Raw genomic sequence first — 21,110 nt, 5'->3', positions numbered from 1 at the left:
CGGCCCCGCTGCCCCGCGGTGCCTCCTCCACCCGCTCGCTCCGGCCCGGCCCCGGCGCGGCTGGAAGGAGCGCAGCAGACGGGAACGGAGCCTGGATGTGAATGCCGGGGATGGGGGGAGGAACGGGGACCGTCACAAAAGGAGAGCGCGGGGCTTTGGCTTGCTGCAGCGGGAAGAGGTGGCCGTGCTTGGGAAAACGAGTCCCCCTCTTCCTCGCTCCTGCCTTGGGGGGATGCGAGGAAAGACGCGGCCGGCAGCGGGGTGAGCTTCTTTGTCCCACCCCCAGATCGGGCTTCCCACGGGGATAAGGGGCCACCGCGGTTCCTGGAGTGCAGCGGCATCGCAGGAAGAGCGGAGCGCTCCTCACCTGCTGGAGGCGGCGAAGGGCAGCGCGGTGGGGGTGCGCGGGGCTGCGCATCGCCGTCCGCTGCTGCCGGGGAGCTGCGGTTGGCGGTGCTGCATAGTGCCGTGTTCTCTGCCTCCTCGGCCTGGGGAGACCGTTCGTGCGCGTGGAGTTGTCCTATATGTACAATCGTGTATTTAGATAAAAATAACTGTGGGTGAGGAACGCCGAAGTTCAAGGTCTGGGGAGCTGTGCACGTAGAGTGTACTCTGAGGCTCTTCCTCAGCTCCCGTTTCCTGCTGCTGTCCAACAACCCCTGAGCCCCGGGGCTCCAGACAGAACCTGAGCAGCATGTTGCTTCTGTAGGGCAAATACATGCACGTATCACTCCTGGACATGGTCTCTTGCCTCCTGTGCCCTGCCAGTGCTATGTCCAAGGGAGCGTGTTGCCTTCCAAGAGGTGCCACCATAGGAGCTGGGTTGGATGACACAAGTGCAGCATGAGTGAGAATCCTTGGCCTCCAGCATCCCCTGCCTCACAGTCACGAGAAGGTGGACCGGGCGTGTTGGTTCTGCAGTGGCTGCTAGTCACGTTGTCAGTATGGTTGTGCTCTGTGGGAGCAGACAGCAGGTCTGGAGTCCATGACCTGCATGCTTGGGGCTAAGGGCTCGCTTCCCTCAGTCAGCAGCTGTCACAGACTGCCATGGAGCAGCCATGGGGAGAGGGAGGCTGCATCTTCTTACATGGATGTTTGGGGTCTGGAAAAGGGGAAATGAGATCTGTCCTGTCTGAAGGTGCCTTATCTCTACATCTCAGGTCACTGTACCTAGGAACCTCGTAAGTCTCCAGGTGCCCTTTGGCTCATCCCAGCAAGGCACACAGTGAGCCAGAGCTAGCTGTAGAGGAGCTGCTGTTCCATCCAAGCACCTGCTTCCTGTTGGCATCACAGGCATACACCTACACTTAGCAGTGCTGGGGTGAATCTCTCTCAGCAACACATTTCCACCCATCAGGTTATGAAATGTCAAGACTCAGGCTCTTCAGCCTGAGGACAAGCAAAAAAATTCCCTCATCCTTCTGCTGACGTGGAATGCAATGGAGGGAACCAGTTCTCTTCCAATTGTAAAATGGAGACCTTGGGCCCGTTGAAGAAGCTGACTGCTGGCAGGGTTCCCTGCCTCCTAGATACTCTGCTTTTCCTTTTCCTCTGCAGTTGGCAGCACTGCCAGCCTGGGCTGAACCAGCTGCTGCTTCCAGGGAAGCGGTTCCTGAGCTGCGATGGTGAGGTGTCATTTGGGCCCAGCTGGGATCCTCCTGAGCAGCAGTGGCCATTGTCTGCACAGAGCACAGGAGGATGGTGGCAGGCCTTAGAAGTGAAAGGGTCCTGCAGCACTTCTGGTGTTGTTCAGAGCTCAACAGAGCTGCAGGACCTCAGAGGTAAGGGCAATAAAGGGACTTTTGCTATGTGCTTGGCCATCAGGGTTTTGGGCAGGGTTATCCCCTTGAGGGACGTTTAAGGATTCCCCAGATATCAGTATCAGCAAGTGCTCAACAGAGCTCAGCTCAGCAACGGGCCCCTCTTGGATGCTGCTTCTGCCCTGTGCATTGTGGACATTTCAGTTTCATTCGTGGCTGCTCCTAAGTCATCCCACCATCCTTTCCTGTCCCCCCAGCAGCAGCTGCAGGCGTAAGGATCCACCTCCTTTCACCTCAGGGTGATGTCAGAAGACTGTGTGTGAGGCCCAGAAGGCAGCCCACGGGGTTCACCTGCCCCTTGCCCTTCCCAAATGCACTTTACATACATGCACAGAGAAAGGTGGCTCGCAGACACTGGGGAGGTTGTGCAGTGGGACAGGAGAAGGTGAGAGGTTGGTTGGGGTCACACAAAGGTGTTGGCCCAGCCAGGGCTGACTCCGTTCTCTCTCTAGCAGAGGTGTTGGGGTGCACCTGCATAGCAGATTTGCTCACCTGTCCAATTCAGGTGTGAGCAGTGGAGGTAGCTCCTGGTGACACAGGAACACCCTACTTGCAGCAGAGCAGGGCAGGCCTTCATCTCATCCCACCGGACTGCAGCAAGCAGGCGACTGTGGCATTTATGTCACAGCCTGTGCTCCTCTGAGTGACACCATTCTGGGACAGAAAGGATTTCCCTGTCCCCAGCTTTCTCATCTCTATGTTCATTTGCTGCTCTGGGCTTCTGCAAGGCTGGGTGAGAGCCCAAAGAGGTGACCTTATTCAGCAGCCTCTGTGGGGAAGCCTTAGAGCTGGCTGCATGCTCCCGTGAGCTCTGTGCAGCCCTGGAGAAGAGCAGAGATGCTGCATTTCCAGCCAGGATTAGGCTCTGCAGCTGGCTCCTCCTCCAGCTCTGCTGTGGTTGTATCCCGTTATTGGCACTTGTTAGGCTTTCAGAAGCCCCACCGGTGCCACTGATGCATATGTGTTTTACCTCAAAAGCCTAGAACAAAATGGGAATGTAAACAACATACAGCAGGGGTTAGTGTGACCCTGTAAAAGCGCTGCAGTGTCTGAATGCTGCGTAGCCTTAGGAGGAGACTACTGTGTGGACTAGAGCCCTGCTAACACAGTTCCTGGAAGCGAGCCGTGGCTGCATCATCCTCCCGGTACCATGCCCCAGGTCCCTACCTGCAGCACGCTCTGCCTGGAGCTCTGCAGGGCTCTGGCTGCATTGCCCTTCTGCTGAGCAAGACTGGCAGCCAGCTCTGCACCAGCTGCTGCTGGGAATGGCTTGCAAGGCAGAAGGCAGCTGGGGCAGAGGAAATCTTCAGCTGCCGGAGTGGTGGCATAGTGCAAGAGAGCTGTGCTGTGTCAGGGCCGAGACCCTTGTGACTGCAGTGAAGGCTTGAGAAAGCAGGACACAGCTCAGGCAGCTCCTGCAAGGTGTCCCTGCTTCATCTCTCTGCTCCAGGTTCTCTTCCCTCAGTTCGCATCTTTCCCCATGTGATGCTGCTGCAGCTGGGGGTTGCATGGGGAAGAGTGTAGGGTGCCTATTCTCCCAGGCAGAGCTACCTGCAGCTCTCACTGCTGCCTGCAGAGCAGCACTGTCTGCATGCCTTCCTCAGCTCTGTGTCCCTGCCACTAGCTCCTGCTCTCAGCAGGTTGCCACAGAGTGAGGTCTCAGTGCCAGCAATGGTTGGGACCCCCAGAGGGAAGTGCCATTGTTCTCTTCCTGGTGCCAGCATCCCTTTGATGCATGGCTGCCTGCTCCACTCGTGGCTGACAGGCAGCAGGGAAGGGCAGTGCACTCCCTCCAGGAGAGAAACCTCTGCTGGAGTTGGACTGGAGCCAGCCCTGCTGCTCGCTGTGGCTGTGGTCCCACAGGGGAGGAAGGATTGGTGTGTAGGGCTCTAGGGGACCAAGGTAAGGGCTGAGATGCTCTTCAACAAGAGAAGGGGGAATTTATGGAGGAAATAAGAGGTCTAGATCTTTTTCCAGGCCTGACAATGCTTTGTGACCTCTGGTTCTTCCTAAAATGTTCTTTTTCATGCCAAGAGTGAAAGTGACTTCCTCCTTCCTGGCAGTGCAAATCACTGAGTTCTTTGGGATCTTCAAATGACAGGCTCCTGGCATCCAGTGGCTTGGGAAACAGGAAGACATTGCCTGGACTCTGGAGTTGTAGTCTGCAGGGGTTCCACATATCCTCAATCCTGCCCTGGCTCTGCAGTGAGCTTGCTGGCAAATCCAGGATCAGAGAAGGGATGGTGCCAGGCTTGATGATTGTTGCTATGAGTGGTGACATTACAGCTGGCAGTAATGCAAAGGCACAGGTGAGCTCAGGCTAGGGCAGCATGGCTCTAATGTCTTTAGGCACTGACATCCAGAGGGGAGTTGGGCTCAAGGCGTAAGTAAGGCATCTGAAGGGCGTTTGAAGCCATCCATGCTGCATGCAGTTGGAGAAGAAGGGCAAAGCTGAAAGCTGCTTAGTGACATCTGTGGCATGTGTCCAAGGCTGAGCTTCTCGTCACCTCTTTCGGGACATACCTTTGGGGATTGCTGTGTTGGATGACATCTCTGCTGGACAAAGTCTTTTTGTATGAGAAAGTAAATTGCTTCTTTGCATGTCATTTCTTTGGGTTTGGTCTCATTGACCAAACAAGCAAGATGATGGATCAATATTCAAAACTTCAGGGTATTGGAGAACGTGTCGGATATTTCCTTAAGTGGGGGGATTTTACAGGTCTTTGTGAATGCACCATGCAATCACTTTAAGAAGTGCTATTGCTGAAATCCTGACCTTTTTAATCATCGCTGTAGACCTGAGAGCAGTTTTTCTGTAAAGATGGGTTTTCTCACTCAAAACCCAGTGCACATAATTACATTTGCTGCCAGCCATGCCTTATGTCTCGCCTCTCCCAGCTGTTGCAGGTCTGTGGGGTGTTCTTCATTTCCAGTCCAAGCACCTTTTAGGATGCTATTCAGTACTGCCTTCTCTCCATCCAGAGGTGGCTGCACTTCAGTTGTGGAAGAGCACTTTTCTGTTTGTGTTATTTCTGAAGCACTTCAGAAGCACTTTGGAGCCTCTGGGCTGCTAAGTGATGTAGTGAAGATCACTATGACCAAACAGAGGCCTTCCCTGCTGCAAAGGTCTCTGTGCTATAGGTACTCCAGACCACTTGTGCTGTCCTAGCAGGAGAAACCTGAACTATGAATAGTGATTGGGAAAAGGGGACTTGTGTGCAAGGGGATGCAGACACAGTGGGATGAGGTTCAGTGTGGTGTTTGGAGGAGGCGAGCCATCATTGGAGCTGGCTGCATTGGTGGGACTGGTGCAGAAAGCTGGGGCATGCAGAGGAGATCCACGAGCTTCCATCTTGCTGTGCTTGACATCTGTTCCCCATGGCATCCTGCTGCCTGCTTGCCTTCCTCTTGCCCCTCCAGCCTACTGACCTCTCCTCTTGTTCTCTCTCCCCTTCTCCTGGCCCTCTGGAGCAGCAGCGGCCGGTGAAGCAGTCTCTCAGCAAGTCGCTGTGCCGAGAGTCCCACTGGAAATGCCTGCTGCTGTCGCTGCTGATGTATGGCTGCATGGGAGCCATGACGTGGTGCCACGTCACCAAGGTGACCCGGCTGACCTTTGACAGCGCCTACAAAGGCAAGTCCATGATGTACCACGACAGCCCCTGTTCCAATGGCTACGTCTACATCCCTCTGGCCTTCCTGGTGATGCTCTACGTGGTATACTTGGTGGAGTGCTGGCACTGCTACACCCGCAATGAGCTCCAGTACAAAGTGGATGTGGAAAGCGTGCATGAGCGAGTGCAGCGGATGCAGCAGGCGACCCCGTGCATCTGGTGGAAGGCCATCAGCTACCACTATGTCCGGAGGACCCGGCAGGTGACCCGCTATCGTAATGGGGATGCCTACACCACCACCCAAGTGTATCACGAGAGAGTCAACACCCACGTGGCAGAGGCCGAGTTTGATTATTCCAACTGTGGAGTTAAGGACATCTCCAAGGACCTCATTGATTTGGAGAGCTACCCAGCCACTCGGCTCCGCTTCACCAAGTGTTTCAGCTTTGCCAACGTGGAGTCGGAGAACTCCTACCTGACCCAGCGGGCCCGCTTCTTCACTGAGAACGAGGGCCTGGATGACTACATGGAGGCCAGGGAGGGGATGCACCTCAAAAACGTGGACTTCAAGGAATACATGGTGGCCTTTTCCGACCCAGACAACTTGCCTTGGTACGTATCCCACTATGTTTTCTGGGTGGCTGCTCTGCTGACCCTATCCTGGCCCCTGCGGGTGCTAAATGAGTACCGCACTTCCTACGTCCATTACCACGTGGAGAAACTCTTTGGGTTTGACTACGTGGCGGTGACACCGGCTGAGGAGCGCTCCTTCTGCCGGAGGATGCCCCGCGTCAACACGGTGGACAGCACCGAGCTGGAGTGGCACATCCGATCCAACCAGCAGCTGGTGCCCAGCTACTCGGAAGCCGTCCTGATGGACTTGGTGGGGCTGTCCGGCTGCACCAGCTACTCCGCGTGCCGCTACGGGGGCTACCGGCAGAACTGCGAGCGGTGCCACAGGACTATAAGCAGCTCTTCCATCTTCTCCCGCAGCGCCCTGAGCATCTGCAACGGCAGCCCCCGCATTCCCTTCAGCAGCAGCCGCTTCTCGCTGGGCCGCCTGTATGGCTCACGGCGCAGCTGCCTCTGGCAGAGCCGGAGCGGGAGCCTGAATGAGCAGAGCTGCCCCACGGAGCAGACCCGCCTCTCCAGCCAAGTGACGGTGGAGGAGGAAGACCCTCCTCCTTATCAGGACGCCCTCTACTTCCCCATCCTCATTGTGCACCGCAATGAAGGCTGCATGAACCACGACCACCGTCACCTCCATCGCAACGGGTCCTGTGTGGAGACCTCACTGTGAGGGCAGAGGGCAGTGGGATCTCATTGCCGAGGGCCTGGCCTGAGGCAGCATGAGGTTTGAGAGAGGAGCACTGGGGAGGGAGGTGGCCCAGGAGGACAAGGTGGGATGGAGCAGTGGCTTTGACCTCCTGGAGGGGTGAGTGATGGCGCTCCCCTGGCCTGGTACAGAACTCTAGATCGACCACCACATGCACAAAAAAAAAAAAACCAACAAAAAAAAACAACAAACCATCCTAAAACCGTAATTCACAGCATCAAGATCCAGAGCGAGGAAGAAAAAGACAGGCCTGGCACAGGGAAGGGGTGCTGCAGTGGGTTCTCCATCCCCAGACTGGCGCGTGCTCGGAGGAAGCAGCAACCAGCAGACAGATCCTGCTGCACCTCGCTGCCCTCCTCCCCCTGCTGCAGCCAGATCCTGGCAGGGTGGGGGCAGCAGCATTTCCCACCCGTGTCTGAAGACCCAGGGCATCCAGGCACTGGCACTGACCGACAACTTAGAGAGAAGGCTGAGCACCACAAATCCAGCTTCCACAGACCCCCGGCTTGTACCCCACCCTCCCCATTTGTTTTCTAGATAGTGCTCTGACTGTTACATGCTCTCACTGGGAAAGGCATCACCTCTGGAGGACCTCAGGCACAGCTCCTTAGAAAGCTTTGGCACTCTGAGAGTCAGCGTCCCCTGGGTAAAGGACTGCCTGTTTGGGATGGGCACGGACAGGCAGCCCTGGGTGCCTCCAGGTGGAATGGAGTGCGGCAATGCTGATCTGCGGACTGGAGGAGGGCTCAGCTTGAAGGAGAGCAAGAGGTCCCTGGTGAGCTGGGGAAGGGGAAGGGATGGCACTGGGACAGCAGCGTGCGGATGTCAAGTTGGCGTGTCGATTGGTGAAGGTCCCATCCTATCCCAATAGCTTCAGACATGCATCAAGGAAGGCCCTGGTTGGTTCAGCTGCAGTTCAACTATTGATAGTAGACCAGCAGGGTGGTGCCTGTCTGCAGGAGGGAATTTTGCACAAAATTAGGCTGGCTTCTGGCTGCATACCAAGCTGCAATCTTCTGGCAGCATGGTTTTGGCAGGGAACTCTAAGGGGCAGAGAGGGAGAAATACAAAAACACACTGAAGCGTTGGGAACCCCAGACTGGGGACATGGAGAGCAAAGACAACCCTCCTCCTCAGGCTCACCACGCTTCCCTCATTCACCAGGGAAGGTGATGCCAAGAGCAATGTGCCGTGGGTCGCAAGAGCAAGTCCATTAGCTCATGGTCATTCAGACATTCACACTGTCAGAAGTGCAAGATGTAGTAGTAAACCAGCAAGGCATTAACAAAAGGTCTGCTTTTTCAGCCATGCTGCATTGCTTCACATACAGGTCATGGAGTCTTGGGTGCAGATGTCTTGTTCCACCAGATCAGCCCAGGTTAGAGAATCATCTCCAGTGAATTAGGTTTGAAATTGACCTACTGCAGGATCCTTTTCTAACATGCATCACATCTCTGTAGGATACACAGACAAGCTTTGAGAGGTCACATCCTTAGGGTCTGTAAGGCTTTGCCCCCCAGAGTGGTTCTTTCTGCTGTTTGTGCCTGTGTGCCCTGGACAGTATCTCTTGCCCTTCAAGTCAGTTTGTCCTCCTGGATCTCAAGGGCTAGGCTCCAAACAACAGTGGTTTGAACAGAAAATCTCTTAAAATCTTACTCTGTTATGCTTCTGTCTTGTAACCTACCTTTATTTTAACAACCAGACATAGATGTCTGAAATAAGAGGGCCTCTATGAGAACCTGGAAGCACAAGCTCTCTGGTATGGGCACATCCTCCTCTGTTTTTTGTTCCTGGTATTATTGGCACAAATTCAGACTGAGTGGAAGTGGATACCGCCCCACTGGCTGCCCTGGGGTTTCCACGCTCAGTGATTGCCCTTGGCTCGCTGGGTGCTTGTGCTTCTTTTTCCAAAGACATAACGCAAGACCAGTGCTGAGTGTCCTCACAGAGTGTATGGCTTTTATGTCCTGGTGAATCAGGAGACATTCAATCAGTGGATCTGCACTGGGTCACTAGTGAGGAATTTGTGTCCTTTCCAATATAGTCTCTTTGAAATCTTCTACACATTGCTTAAATCAGGCTGCAGTATCTCTAGCCTCCAAGGTGCCTTGGACAGATGGATTCAGCAAAGGTTTGGCAGGCATTTTAGTTCCCTAGGGCACTGAAAGTCCTCCGAAGAGGGACTGTGCCCTGCCCTTTAGAGTTCTGCGGGTCCCTGGCTCTCTCTGGGCTTCTTCATGAGGTTTATCCAGGAGCAGACTGCCCCACGCTCTAGAAGGCTTTGCTGTTTTCAACATGCCATTGACCCCTTGCAGCTTTCCATGGGCTAGGAATCAGAATCAGGTTGCACTTGCCAGCAGTTTTCCTCTTACACTGGAACAGGGGAGGTGGGAACGCTGCCAGCTCCTTGTCCTGGCACTTCACATCGCTGACATGTCCCTAGAAGAGTGCTCTTCTACCCTGTCACAAGGCTGGAAAATGTATTTGCAGTGTTTGGTGTTTCCTTTTGCTTCCAGTGTAGCTGCCAGGAGCTCTCCAGCTTTCATGAACTAAAGAAAGAATGAGCATGCGAGGAGCTCTGGGTTAACTGACCTCCAAGGCACATCACCACCCATTTATCTCTTTCAGCACACACTAGAAATTTCTCAGATAGCGCCCAGCACACCTCTGCCCTCCTTGGTCTCTTTCTCCATTCATGCTTGAGAGGCTCCAGTGCTGTTTGTGGATGGCTGTGTGGAGGAGACTACAGGATGAGGCTTAGTAAGAGGAAATTTAAGAAAGTTAGGTAGCATGTGATGGCAGTAAATCATTGCCTGCTAATTTGCTTGTGGAAAGAATAATACCTTTTAAGAATTCCTTCCAGCCTTTCCAATTATGGCTTTGGTACTGCTGTCTAATTTCACCGGGATGCTGCCTTCTTCCAGCAGGGCAGAATTGCTGCAATATGCTCCTACTCTGCTGCAGCATCTGTAGGGTATATTTCCGAGACATGGCAATACCACTGAGAAGTCGTGCTACCAAAGAACTGTAATTCTCAACTTGTGGCATGGGCTTCTAATCATGTTTCATGTATATTCAGTGGTTACAATGAGGTCTGTGTGAATATGAAGATGAGTCTCTATGAGAACGATTTGGATCCGTATTGTCACAGAAATGTGTTATGGTTTAGGTGTTAGCTCTGTTTGGTAACACTGCCTCCTGCGTTGCATGTGGGCCTGTAATTTCCATTGAGCCAGGTGTACTTGGAGACTGAAGGCTGTAGGGCCTGGGAGCCCATTAGAGGCTTAGGGCTGAGCCCACTCAGGGTTCTTGTTTCCATGGGCATTCTGGAAAAATGAGAAAGGCGTTCAGTCACATTTCAGATAGACATACATAGGCTGCATTCATTCCTAGTGTAACTTTCATGAAGCCCATGGTGCTATGCCAGTGGGAGCATGGCTTAGCAACTCTTCAGAATGATCTGTCCTTGAATCCAGACAAACTGATTTGTTGCAGTGTTGCTTTGAAGCACAGAGCTCACATTGGGACTTGGCCAACATGAACGAATGTTGAATTCCTACTGTCTTTCAAGCAATGGGTTGAATTGTTCTGCTTTGCTGCCTCCATCACAGCTGCTCCATGAAGGGAAACATTACACTCGTGGTTGTGATCTTGTTTACTCCCTCAAAAGCCAGCTAATGAGAAAATTGACCTATGCTGTAATGGGAGAGGAGACTTCTCCCATAGGACTGCAGCCTTTCTACATGCAAAGGGAAACGAAGTTCCAAGGACAGAACTGAACCTGCAAGACTCATGGGCTCCCCTTCTTCCTTCCCTCCTCACACCATCTGTCTCACCTGGGGAAGGACAGTTTCCTTGTGGAGTTCAGCAAGCTCCTCTTCCTGCAGCCCACAACCAGCCTCTACTATCAGATGCATCATCAACCTATGCAACACTTCCAGGTACTGCCAAGTTTTGAGGAGCCTGTGACAGTATGCAGCATGTTCATCCAGCACTGAGAATAAGCACAGCTGCTGCTGGAAAGCTAACTGGCTTTTATTCCTCCCCTCTTTCCAGTGGAGACTGTTTCTGTTGGGGCCTTTTGTTTTGTTGTTTTTTGTAAACCTCCAACTTCTAGGGAAATGAAGCTCATGAGAAATCAGTGCCCATCCTGAAGCCTCTCCAATTCTTTGAACTTTGCAAGTGGATGTATTGCCTGCTGTGGTTATAATGTAGTGGACTTCATAGAGCAAAGTAACTTCACACACAGATACAAGGTTCTTTCACTCTCCATCAGTGCAAGCTGCTTCTGCAATCTTAGCTACTTACATTAGTGAAAGAAAAAAGCCTAGCTAGAATGTGTTGAGATGACTTAGTATTTTGTATCAGTCCCACCATCCAAATATCCATTAGCAGCGCTGTCAGCCGGCATGCCTTGAGTTCAGACTTTGGGTGGCAGCCCACGAACCTGTCAGGGTGAAAAGGTTTGGAAGACCCACTCCTAAGCCTGTGCACATCTCCAGAGCACATGCAGAGAGGGTGTCAGTTGAAAGCAGACATCCCCTCTGGTTCAGCACAAGGAGAAGTGGTTGGCTGTTATTTGGGTGCACCTCCAAGGATAAGTCTGGATGCGTTGGTGGCTTTGGTCTGATATCTCCCCTTCGTTCCTGTAGCGAGTGGGTTGCAGCGTGGCAGGGCATTGCTTAATGATCTGTGAGAGGAAACTCCTGACCTGGTTTTTGCAAGAAGATGGTGCAAAGTGTCACATTTGCTGCAGTGACTGGCAGAGAGCGGGGATAAAAGCATGGAACAAACTGTGTTTGAGATGAAACTAATCCCTTGCTGGCTGGCTGAGAGGAGAGAACTGTTGGATCTGCTCCCTGCCCAATGCTCTCCAGCTCTTCTCACTCTCCTCAAATCCAATGCAAAAACTAGCATTACTCCAAGCTCCCAAATCGCCCCTCTTCCATCAGCTCCTTCTGGGCCATGAGCTCACACCATTCCAGTCCTCTCCTGGGAGATGTCGGTGGACTCGTAGTGACCTCAAGCATATTGGTGGAGCAACCTGCCAGTCTGGCTGCACTGCCTCTGAGCACTGCTCGCTGAGCACCACTTGCATGCCCTGTGCCCACGGAGGCTGACTGAGAGAAGCTGTCGGAGGCTTTGTAGATGTGGGGATTTCTGTGGGAGACATGAGGCAAGGCAGGGCGGGAGGCTGCTATACTGCAGCAGCTGTGTTTTGGGTCAAGGATGGAGAAGACCTGGGGCAAAGTGGACTTTCAGGGTAAGCCCTTCCTGCCTGAAGACACATTGGATGGAGGAGGCTTTTCCCAGCTGGGGTGCCCAGGCAGGGCCTCGCTGCGTCGTCAGAGCAACGCTGCTGCCTCCAGGACCAGCACTGACAGAGCACGTGTCACCAAACCGCAATGGATAATGCAGCCACAAGGTGTAAGTGTCACTAATGAATAAATTGCCTTGTGCCTGGGAGAGGCTAATCCATCATGGCCAGGAATGGGGATCTGACAGGGCTGGCTATTTCGGGCGCAGCTTGCAGGGAGGAAGCGCTTCACATCTCAGCTGTCTCCTCTGCCCAGGGAGGCTGATGCGAAGCCTGGTTCTGTGCTGCTTCCATCCGCAAAGACACACCAATGCAGGCCTCAGCCCTCTCCAGTGTCACCAAAGGAGAGATTGGGCTATGTCCCCTTTGTCAGGAGACACAGCTGGCTTTACTACACTACTCCATACGTCACGCACAGCCCCCTTTTCCCTCCCCTGTAGCTAAATACCACTCAGCAACACCGTGGTTGGCTGTGCTTATGGCCAGCATGTAGGTGGCAGGCAGGGATGGAGTTCAACATGGACAAATCTAGCCCTGCCGAAGCAAAGGGATGCTGAGTGCAGTACCAATCCCCACGCATCCTCCTGCTCCTCCACTCCCAGCTGGTGCCTGAAAGCAGCCTGCCATCCTGTTGGCAACATATGCCAGTATGATACCTTGCAAACCGGTGCCTCCATTGCTGTGAGCGGAAGCCAAGAGGCTCAGGAAGCCGCCACCGGCTCCTCGCCCTGCCTGCACGAAGCACAGCTCACCATCTGCTGTGACTGCCAGCCAGCCCCCAGCACCTCCATCATTCCCCTGCCTCCTCCTCCCATCCCCCCGTCAGTCTGACACAGACCCACGCATGTCCCACGGGCAGGGGGATGCGCCCAGCCTGCATGGGTGCCTGCACCTGTAATCCAGCCTGAAGGTGACGAGTGACCCGCCGGCAGTGGCAGCATCACACTTGGAGAAACTGCTGGTGCTATCAGCTGTAGGGGCTTTAATTGTTACCAATTCATCCATAATTTGAAGCCTCGCACACTGGCGGTAATGGGCTGCTGGTCTCTTGTTGTGTCCAAGCAGTTCAAGGAGGCACACAGCCCAGGAGCATGCTTGGATGGTGGTCAGGTGGTGCTGGCAGTCTTGGCCGTGTGCAGCAAAAGGAGCCGAGAGCATCCTGGAAAGCAATTCAACGTTTTTTCAGGTGATGCATTTTTCACAAGCCCTTTTCTTTCCACCCCTGGTCCTCGGTGGCTGTGCTGGCCAGTGCATGTGCCATCCCATCCCTGCCCTCCTGGCATCAGCCTTCATCAGACAACTGGCTGTCCTGCATGGTCCTGTACCTGGAACTACCTGCAGGCTTTGCCAGGACCAGACACTCCCATTAAGCCCCCAACCCACCCTCACTGCTGGAGCTGCTCCTTCAGCCTGAAGCTGACCTGGGTCGTCTTTTCTGCTGTTTCTGAACACGAGTTCTCATCTCATTCAGGTGTGTCATTCAGTGGAAATATTTTGTAAATGCAAATAAAACAAATCTATTCAATACCTCGGTTTCGAGGATGGAAAACAAGTAGTTGGAGGAGCCCGAGTGGGAAGGTTTCGCAGCAGCTGCCCCTGGCTGTATTTTCTTGCAGATGTAGCCTCTGAAGCATCCACGAACGGTTCAGAAAGGCACTACAATACTCTGCAAGGACTCGGGGGTGACCCGCAGGGCCCCTCTGTGTGGCTGCTGGCACCGGGGACAGCCTCGCACTCGATCCTTTCTGATCTATATGGCCATGGATGGCATCAAGCGGGTGGCCTGTGTCCATCAGGCAGAGCAAGGCACAAGCGGGTACATGGTGAACAAATTATTTTGTGAGCCCTGGGAACAGTTTTTACTTTTCAACTATGTCAATATGATCTAGCTCTGTCCGTCTCTCTATATATGTACAAACAGTATATCACAATGTTGCCTTTTTTGTTGGAAATATCAAAGTACAAAGATTGTAAACCAAATCGGTGTAATAAAAGTTTCAGATGACTCATGGAAGCGGCTGTCAGCAGTGGGTCTGTGGGTGTAGGGTCGCTCAGAGCTGGGAGAGACCCAAGCCCTTGTGTTGCCCTGAGGGCAGGGGTTGGATTGGGGTGCTGGAAGCCTCCTGCCACCACGGTGCAGGGGTAGGTTGGTTATCCCAGACACTACATAGCAGCCAGTGATACCTTTAGCTCCTTGCTTGCTGCAGCTGTCGGTCAGAGAGGCTCAGCAGGTTGCTGCAGCAGGGACTGCAGACGGGCAGCATCCCTGTTAGCCCACAGCATTTGGTTGATGAGGTACTCGCTCTCCTCACCCACCTCTGCCAGGCGGAGGTCAAACTCAGTCAGGGTCTGGTTACACCTGAGCCCTTCGAGCAGCTGCTTCCCACCATCCTGCAGCAGGTGAGAAAGAGCCCGTCAGACAGTGACACAAGTGCCTAAGGCTTCTCCCAAGCCTGAAATGTAGCTCACTAGAGAGGGACGTGGAAGGAGTGTAGCCTTATGCAGCACACAGTGATATGACACATGCTAATGACTCCCTCTGGGTATCATGTCAGGAGTCCTCAAGCTCATGCTCGGTAATGGCATGGGCAGAGGATAACCTGTGAAGAGTCTGCGCTGCCCTGCCCTCAGTCTCCAGCACCCTGCTGGGTAGGGATGGGCAGCAGTGGGATTAGATGCATTGCTCCTCATCTCCCTTGGGTGCCATTTCCTGGGCAGGGCTGGCTTTTGTGAGGGAACATCTCACACAATTAATGCTGTATGGGTCAGACAATGCAACGCAGATTCATAAAATCATAAAACGGCTTGAGTTGGAAGGGATCTTGAAGCCTATCCAGTTCCAACCCCTGCCATGGGCAGGGATGCCACCCACCAGCCCAGGGCCCAATCCAACCTGGCCTTAAGTGCCACCAGGGATGGGGCACCCACAACCTCTCTGGGCAGCCTGTTCCAAACTGTTCCAATGTAGACAGCTTTAGGGAGGTAGCATACCTTGCATTTCCTTCCCTTGCCTGAAGCATTGTCTTTAGGTATGCAATAATCTGACATTTTTTTCCCACAGCCCTCCTCTTTCAGGTGCCCAACACACGCCCTGACCCCATCTCCCCTGTGCAGGCAATCCGCTCCCCAGCACGCTGACTGTTAGACCTTTTGCTAAAAAGGACAGAACGTGAGAAAATAGAGAAGCCTCTTCTTAAAGGAATACAGAGGTCAGAATTTGATGCATTCCTAGCAGAGATTTCCATTTCCCTATATATAAAATAAAGATAAAAACACTTCACAAGTGGGTTCTGAAAAAGCTCATCAAATGGAAGATGCTAACCACAAAGATTATTATTTACTAAGCAAAAACCCTTCTAATCCTTTCCATCCCATGTCCCTTTGTATCGTTACACTCAAGCAGTTTTCCATGCCCAGAACAAAAGAAAATGAGATCTCACAAAAGGTTTTCTGCCATCAAATCCTTTTAAAGCCATTGTCAAACATAATGATGCCAATATTCCTGCCAGCAGGGACAGCTGGTCTTGCTGTCTCTTTATTGTGACAGTGAGAAAAATTGAAGCAGCACAGAAAGTTTGAGAACCGGCATGATTGAATTTAGCTGTCCAGTTTCAGATTTCTGAAGCTCATCAGCAGAAGAGAAATGGTCTGGTTTGTGGGCATGGTGCACACTGCAGCTCTTAGGGATACAGTAGGATCTGCAGCAGCTCCTCTGCCTGCAAAATGGGAGCCTATGGCTCAGGAGCCACATATAAGCATCCAGATGTGACACTTCGGAGCTACTGCACTGCTCCAGAGCTGGGGGGTGAAATAAAGGGACTCGACAACAGAGTCAATTTTCTAACAATCTCCTCTGAGTGTGTAATGGACAGGAGAGATTCTGGGAAGGGTGAAACTGTGCTCTGCTTTGTGCCAGAGGGCATAGCAGATTCAAAGTATAGAGGGTACAAATGAGGCGCTCATCTCATGCTGCCTATCGTTTTCATCTACTCCCACGCGGGTAAACACGCTGTGATTTTCCCAAGCACACAGCCTGGATTTCAGTCTCTCGAGGGGAAAGCCCCTCTTTGCCTAGAAGCCAAAGCCAGCTCTTGCTCGAGAGCCCTGTGAGAACATGTTGTGAGTGCTACAAATGTGCGTCACCATGGAAGACCTCCATCCTCCTGTCACTGTTGTCTATTCACTGCTTGCAGCTGATCGTTATCACAGCAAGACTGCAGATAGCAAGGGATACATTTGCCCCATAGCTTGGAGGCAGATCAGGCTCAGCATTTGCTTTGCAACAGAATCTCAGCATGGATGAGGTTGGTAGGGACCTATGGAGGTCACCCGGTCCAACCCTCTGCTTAAGCAGGGTCCCTACGAGCTTGCCCAAGACCATGTTCAGACATCAAACCATACATCCATGGAGGATGCCAAGCTGCCTGGAGAAGGTGCTTCTCTTACCGGCCCGATGGGGTTGCACGAGAAGTTGATACATGTCAGGGTAGAGTTCTGAGTGAGGACCTGGGAGAAAACCACAGCTGTCGGCTCTCCCAGCCTGTTGCCTCCCAGGTGGAGGGACTTCAGGGTGGTGTTGGTCAGCAGAGTGCAGCCCATAGCCTCCCCGCCCTCATCCTCCACGTGGTTGAGGCGCAGATTCAGGGAGGTCAGGGTGCAGTTATTTGCCAGCGCTTGGGCCAGAGCCTGGGCACCCTCATTACAGATCTGGTTGTTACACAGGTGGAGGATTTCTAACTTGCTGCAGTTGATCAGCTTGCTGACAGCTCGTGCCCCCTTGTCCCCGATGAGGTTGTGGGATAAGTCCAGCTCCACCAAGGAGGGGTGATCCAGCAAGCTGCGGACCAGCAGCCTGGTCTTGTCATCATCCACATTGCTGCGTGTCAGCTTGAAAATCTGTGAGGGTAAAGGACAGAAAAACAACCAATGCTTTGGGCTGGCCTTTGCACAACCCCTCAAGCCCCTGGATCAGCAGAGATAGGATTCACTTCCCTTTACAAAGGGACAGCAAGCAAAACTGGCCCCAGGGTTTCTTCCTTTAGGCAATTTCAAGATTGAGCTGAGGAAGAAAGATTCATTTTGGGATATGTTACCTTTAAGTTGTGACACATCTTCATGGCAGCAGCCAGGTTGCAGCAGTCCTGGTAGGTGAATTTAAAGAGGTTCCACTCAAAGTTCATGCCACAGTCCTTCACGCCGTAAGTAAGATTAAGCTCTTCAAGGAGAGGGAGAGCAGGAACAAGGGCTCCCAGGTCATAGTGATGAATGCACACCTCACCAAACCCCAAATCACTTCCTGAATCAGAAAAGTCATCTGTCTCCTCCTTCTGATCCTCCTTCACCGGTGGCAGGAACTGATCAACCTCCAGTTTCTTCACATAGTCTCTGCAGAGCGGGATGAGCTGCAGGACCTGGTCAGGGTCTGTGGTGTTGGGGACAAAGCATTTCAGGACGTTCTCCAGGTGACGTTCAAAGAACATCCGCTTCCAGCTGCCTCCATGGTTGGAGATGTCACACACTTGCCAGCGGTCGGTGCAGCACCTCTTCCAGTAGTCCTCATCACTTATTAGGTTGGCAGTGACAGTGAGTGGAAGGCTTGTGGGAAGCCTGGCCAGCACCTTCCTTTGGTCCTCAGGCAGAAGACGATCTAAAACAGGGTTGTCTGGAGGGAATGGGGAGGAGGAGAGTTGGTCTGGGCTGTAGGAATCAGGGGTGGCCCTACAGTTCTGCCTAGGCCCCCTGCTGATGCTGATTCACCTCTCAGTATCCGGCAGATGGTGCAGGGAGCTAAGCTGGCAAAAAATTATTTTTTTTTTTTTTGTGCCTGTATGTAGTTACAGTCCCAGCATGGACACATCGTTAGTCCTGTCTTTGATCTTTGCTGCTGCTCTACTGAGTGATGGGTTCTCCCTTTCTTTCCCCTCTCCCAGTCAGTTCCAGATGAGATGGGCTTTTTATATTATACTATGCTTCATCTACCCACCTGCTTCAAAAGCACATTTGCTGCCTGAGGATAGAACTTGTCACATCCCCACCAAGGGCTATGGAGGAAGCCTGAAGCTGTATTCTGAGATAGGAGTACTTCTGCATCCCTTTATAAGCACTTGGCACGATGGGGCTGCATCCTTGTTTGCTGCTGTAATGCGTGACCCAGGAGTGGGAACCAGCGACTTCAGAGCCCTGCTTGCCAAGCTGAGTCCAGCAGGAAGAAGAAGCCACAGGACAAGGTTACGGTAGAGTCACGTCCTGGATAGCAGCCCAGAAGATGAAAGCCATCCCTGTAGTGTACAAGTACATACTTAGTAACTAAGCAGTTTGTCTAACTAGCTGCCTGAGGAGATATTTTTCCCCATCTGCTCCTTTGGCAGGGCTGGGTACCACACCGCACCTTCCAGCTGCCTCTGCCTGCCTCGCTGCCCTCCGCTCCCCAAAAAACCAGCAGTCCCCACCATGCTTACTTGTGAAATTCTGGACGATGTGCTGCAGGCAGAGCTCAGTGAGTGGGGGGACAGTGATGAGGCACCACTCGGGATCCTCGACAATGCGATGCACGCAGTACGAGTCAGCCATGAGCCTGCTTTGGGAGGGACGCAGAGAAGGGATGGCTCTGCCCCTGCCACCTGCTGTCTGCTGCATCCTGCTCAGCGCACGCTTCTCCTTCAGCAGAAGCACGAGGAAAATGGCTCGGGATCAGGAAAACACCACTGCGCTTTCCAGCCAGGCTGCCTGATTAAGAAAAAGGCAACCTTAGATGGAGGCCGGCCATAAGGGTGCTCTGCTTGTGCTATTTCATCGTACGGTTTCAGCCAGCCCTTCTGCTTCTTTGCTTGCACCTGGAGCACCGCAACAAAACAACTTATCTTTATGCAGTTCCTTGCACAAAGAGGTCTTTAGATACCACATGGAATGAACAGATAATAAGGTGGTATTAATTCAAGTCTTGTTGAAGAGGATGGACAAGAATTAATTGCTTGCTGTCTGTTCCAGAAGAGAAATAGGCAAAGCTGTCAGGATGGGTTTAAAACAAAAGAAAAAAGGGGTTCTTCACTGCGGAGTGCCTTGCCACAGGATGTTGCAGGTGCTGACAGTCTGTGGAGGCTGCAGGATAAATTCAAAGAAAAGAAACCCCTTGTCAATGCTCAGAAGCCATACCTGGCTCAGTCTGAGTAGAATATGGTTGGAGGTGGGGAGAGTACTGGAGGAAAGGAACACATACTTGTGGTTTTCCACCTGCTTATAGTCACTGCCAGAAGGGGATACTGGGCCAGATCATCTTCTGGTCTGATCCAGTTTGCCTGTATTTACAGACAGATGCTTATTATAAGTGCATGCACTTTTTAATACTTTGCTCAATTACTCTCCTGCTGAACTCCTTCCAAGCATCCATTAACTGATGAGACGGTTCAGACCAGTCCAGACCCACCCTGAGCATCAGCAGATAAGAGCTAAAAGAACCGGCCTGGAGCAGAAGGCAGGATGCTCGCTCCTATTGCCGTGCAGAGCTTTCCCAGACTAAACTTTCCCATTTGCTGCTTCCCACCCCAACCTCAGGAGCTGTAACCTCAACTGTTCCATCCACGTGTGCAGTGATTGTCTGGAAGCCCTGATGGGTACGAGCAATGAGCCCGCCTCTTGAATACCCAGGCTTGCTGATCCTCTGTCAGGGTGCGCAGAGCCATGCTGATCTTTCCTGGGCCGTATGGGTTAGAGGCACCTAAAAGCAGCATCAGGCAGAATGTGGGCTGGCAGTGTCAGAAGTGAGGGCAGCTTCCTATAAGACCAAGAGGATGGCTCAGGGCAAAGGGCAAAGTCAAAAGGATGACGTCATACATAGAAGCCAACAGCCCCTTAGCATCGTGTCCCACAGCATTCCTCAGCCCTACAGCCCTTCAATCCCTTCTCTGCTGTCCCAGCTTGTGCTGCCTCAGCCAGCACGAACCCTTTCCCTGAAAGCCTTGTAGTGGGCTTTGCTAGCTTGCTGCCTCTGCTGTTGAGAGGAAAGAGGAGAGAACTGACTGCACAACCCTGTTGAAAACTGAGCTCCTGGCGCTTGCTGGGCTTTTGCAGAAGGGCATAGCACGGTCAGATGGCAGCGAGGTGGCACTGACAGAGGTGAGGTGACTGGGGAAAATGCTTTCTCCTTGCTCAGCCCTTCATCGTATTCAAAAACCATCTGTGTTACTTTATCCCCCTAGGCCAGTCACAGCTAAATGGGGCTTCTGATGGCTTTTCTGTGGTCAGAAAAGGGCTGGAAGTTGATGAGCACATATTTAAACAGCAGAGCAGCCTTTCAGTGGCACCTGCTTTGCTCTGGGAATGGACATCTGCTTTTTTCATTCACCCTGAGTATGGTTATGCCCCCGGCTGAGGTAGCATTCCCACCGTAGTTCAAAACCAGCTGAAGCTCTCAGGACATTGCTGCAGCACCCTGGACGTGCTGGCAGCTCTCCCCGCCTCTGTGCTGTGCTCACCCCGCGCAGGTGAGAGGAGACACGGGCCGGCAGTCCCACAGCCAGCAGCACTGCCTTGCAGAGCTCCCTGGCACTCACACAGAAGGGCTGATGCTAAGGATCCATTAGGACAGCATATTGCAGCTCCTAAAGAGTCTCCCCAACGGGCCTTAAGTAAAGGGAAAAAATGCATGTCAGACGAGGAATCTACTTAGCTCCAAATATAATGGAATTTATCTGTAACTGGATATCAGGAAGAATGAGGCCAGGCAGACTTTTGGGAATAGGGCTCATGCAGCCACTACGACCCAGCCAGCGCCGAGGACCACAACACGGTCCTGGGTGACACCAGCAGAGGTGAGGGTCGCTGCCGGGAGGGGCCTCAGGAGCAGGAAATCTCTTTAGGAACCGGGGAGAGGGGGTGGGGGGAAGGCTCACAGGATGGCAAGGAAAGCAGCGGGCTGCCGCCACCCACGGCCCATCAGACACACAGCCCACCTCCCATTCTCTCTCCCCAGCCTCCCGTCTCCCCGCCGCCCCCGGCTCCGTACCCGTACCCGTACCCGCCTCCCCTCA

The 21,110-nt window shown here is 52.9% G+C and overlaps 2 protein-coding genes across 2 annotated transcripts; one reads left to right on the top strand and one right to left on the bottom strand.

Annotated features, from left to right (window-relative positions):
- The first annotated feature begins 3,749 nt into the window (after positions 1 to 3,749).
- Positions 3,750 to 14,098, top strand: TMEM151B (transmembrane protein 151B). The gene has a single exon (XM_003203935.4). The coding sequence runs from the start codon at positions 5,199 to 5,201 to the stop codon at positions 6,729 to 6,731; it is 1,533 nt and encodes a 510-aa protein (XP_003203983.1). The 5' UTR covers positions 3,750 to 5,198; the 3' UTR covers positions 6,732 to 14,098.
- TCTE1 (t-complex-associated-testis-expressed 1) lies at positions 12,875 to 21,089 on the bottom strand. Its single transcript, XM_031552403.1, is given in 9 exon segments — positions 12,875 to 12,975; positions 12,978 to 13,154; positions 13,157 to 13,180; positions 13,183 to 13,243; positions 16,531 to 16,980; positions 17,178 to 17,746; positions 18,543 to 18,810; positions 19,725 to 19,855; positions 20,556 to 21,089. Coding segments are annotated over 7 exon segments (1,560 nt in total). The 5' UTR covers positions 18,721 to 18,810; positions 19,725 to 19,855; positions 20,556 to 21,089.
- Between the last annotated feature and the right edge of the window lie 21 nt (positions 21,090 to 21,110).

Source organism: Meleagris gallopavo, chromosome 2 (genome assembly GCF_000146605.3).
Source record: "Meleagris gallopavo isolate NT-WF06-2002-E0010 breed Aviagen turkey brand Nicholas breeding stock chromosome 2, Turkey_5.1, whole genome shotgun sequence".
In the NCBI taxonomy this organism is placed as follows: Eukaryota; Metazoa; Chordata; class Aves; order Galliformes; family Phasianidae; genus Meleagris; species Meleagris gallopavo.
The sequence above is the reverse complement of the archived record's forward strand: the minus strand, read 5'-3'. Positions and strand labels throughout refer to the sequence as shown.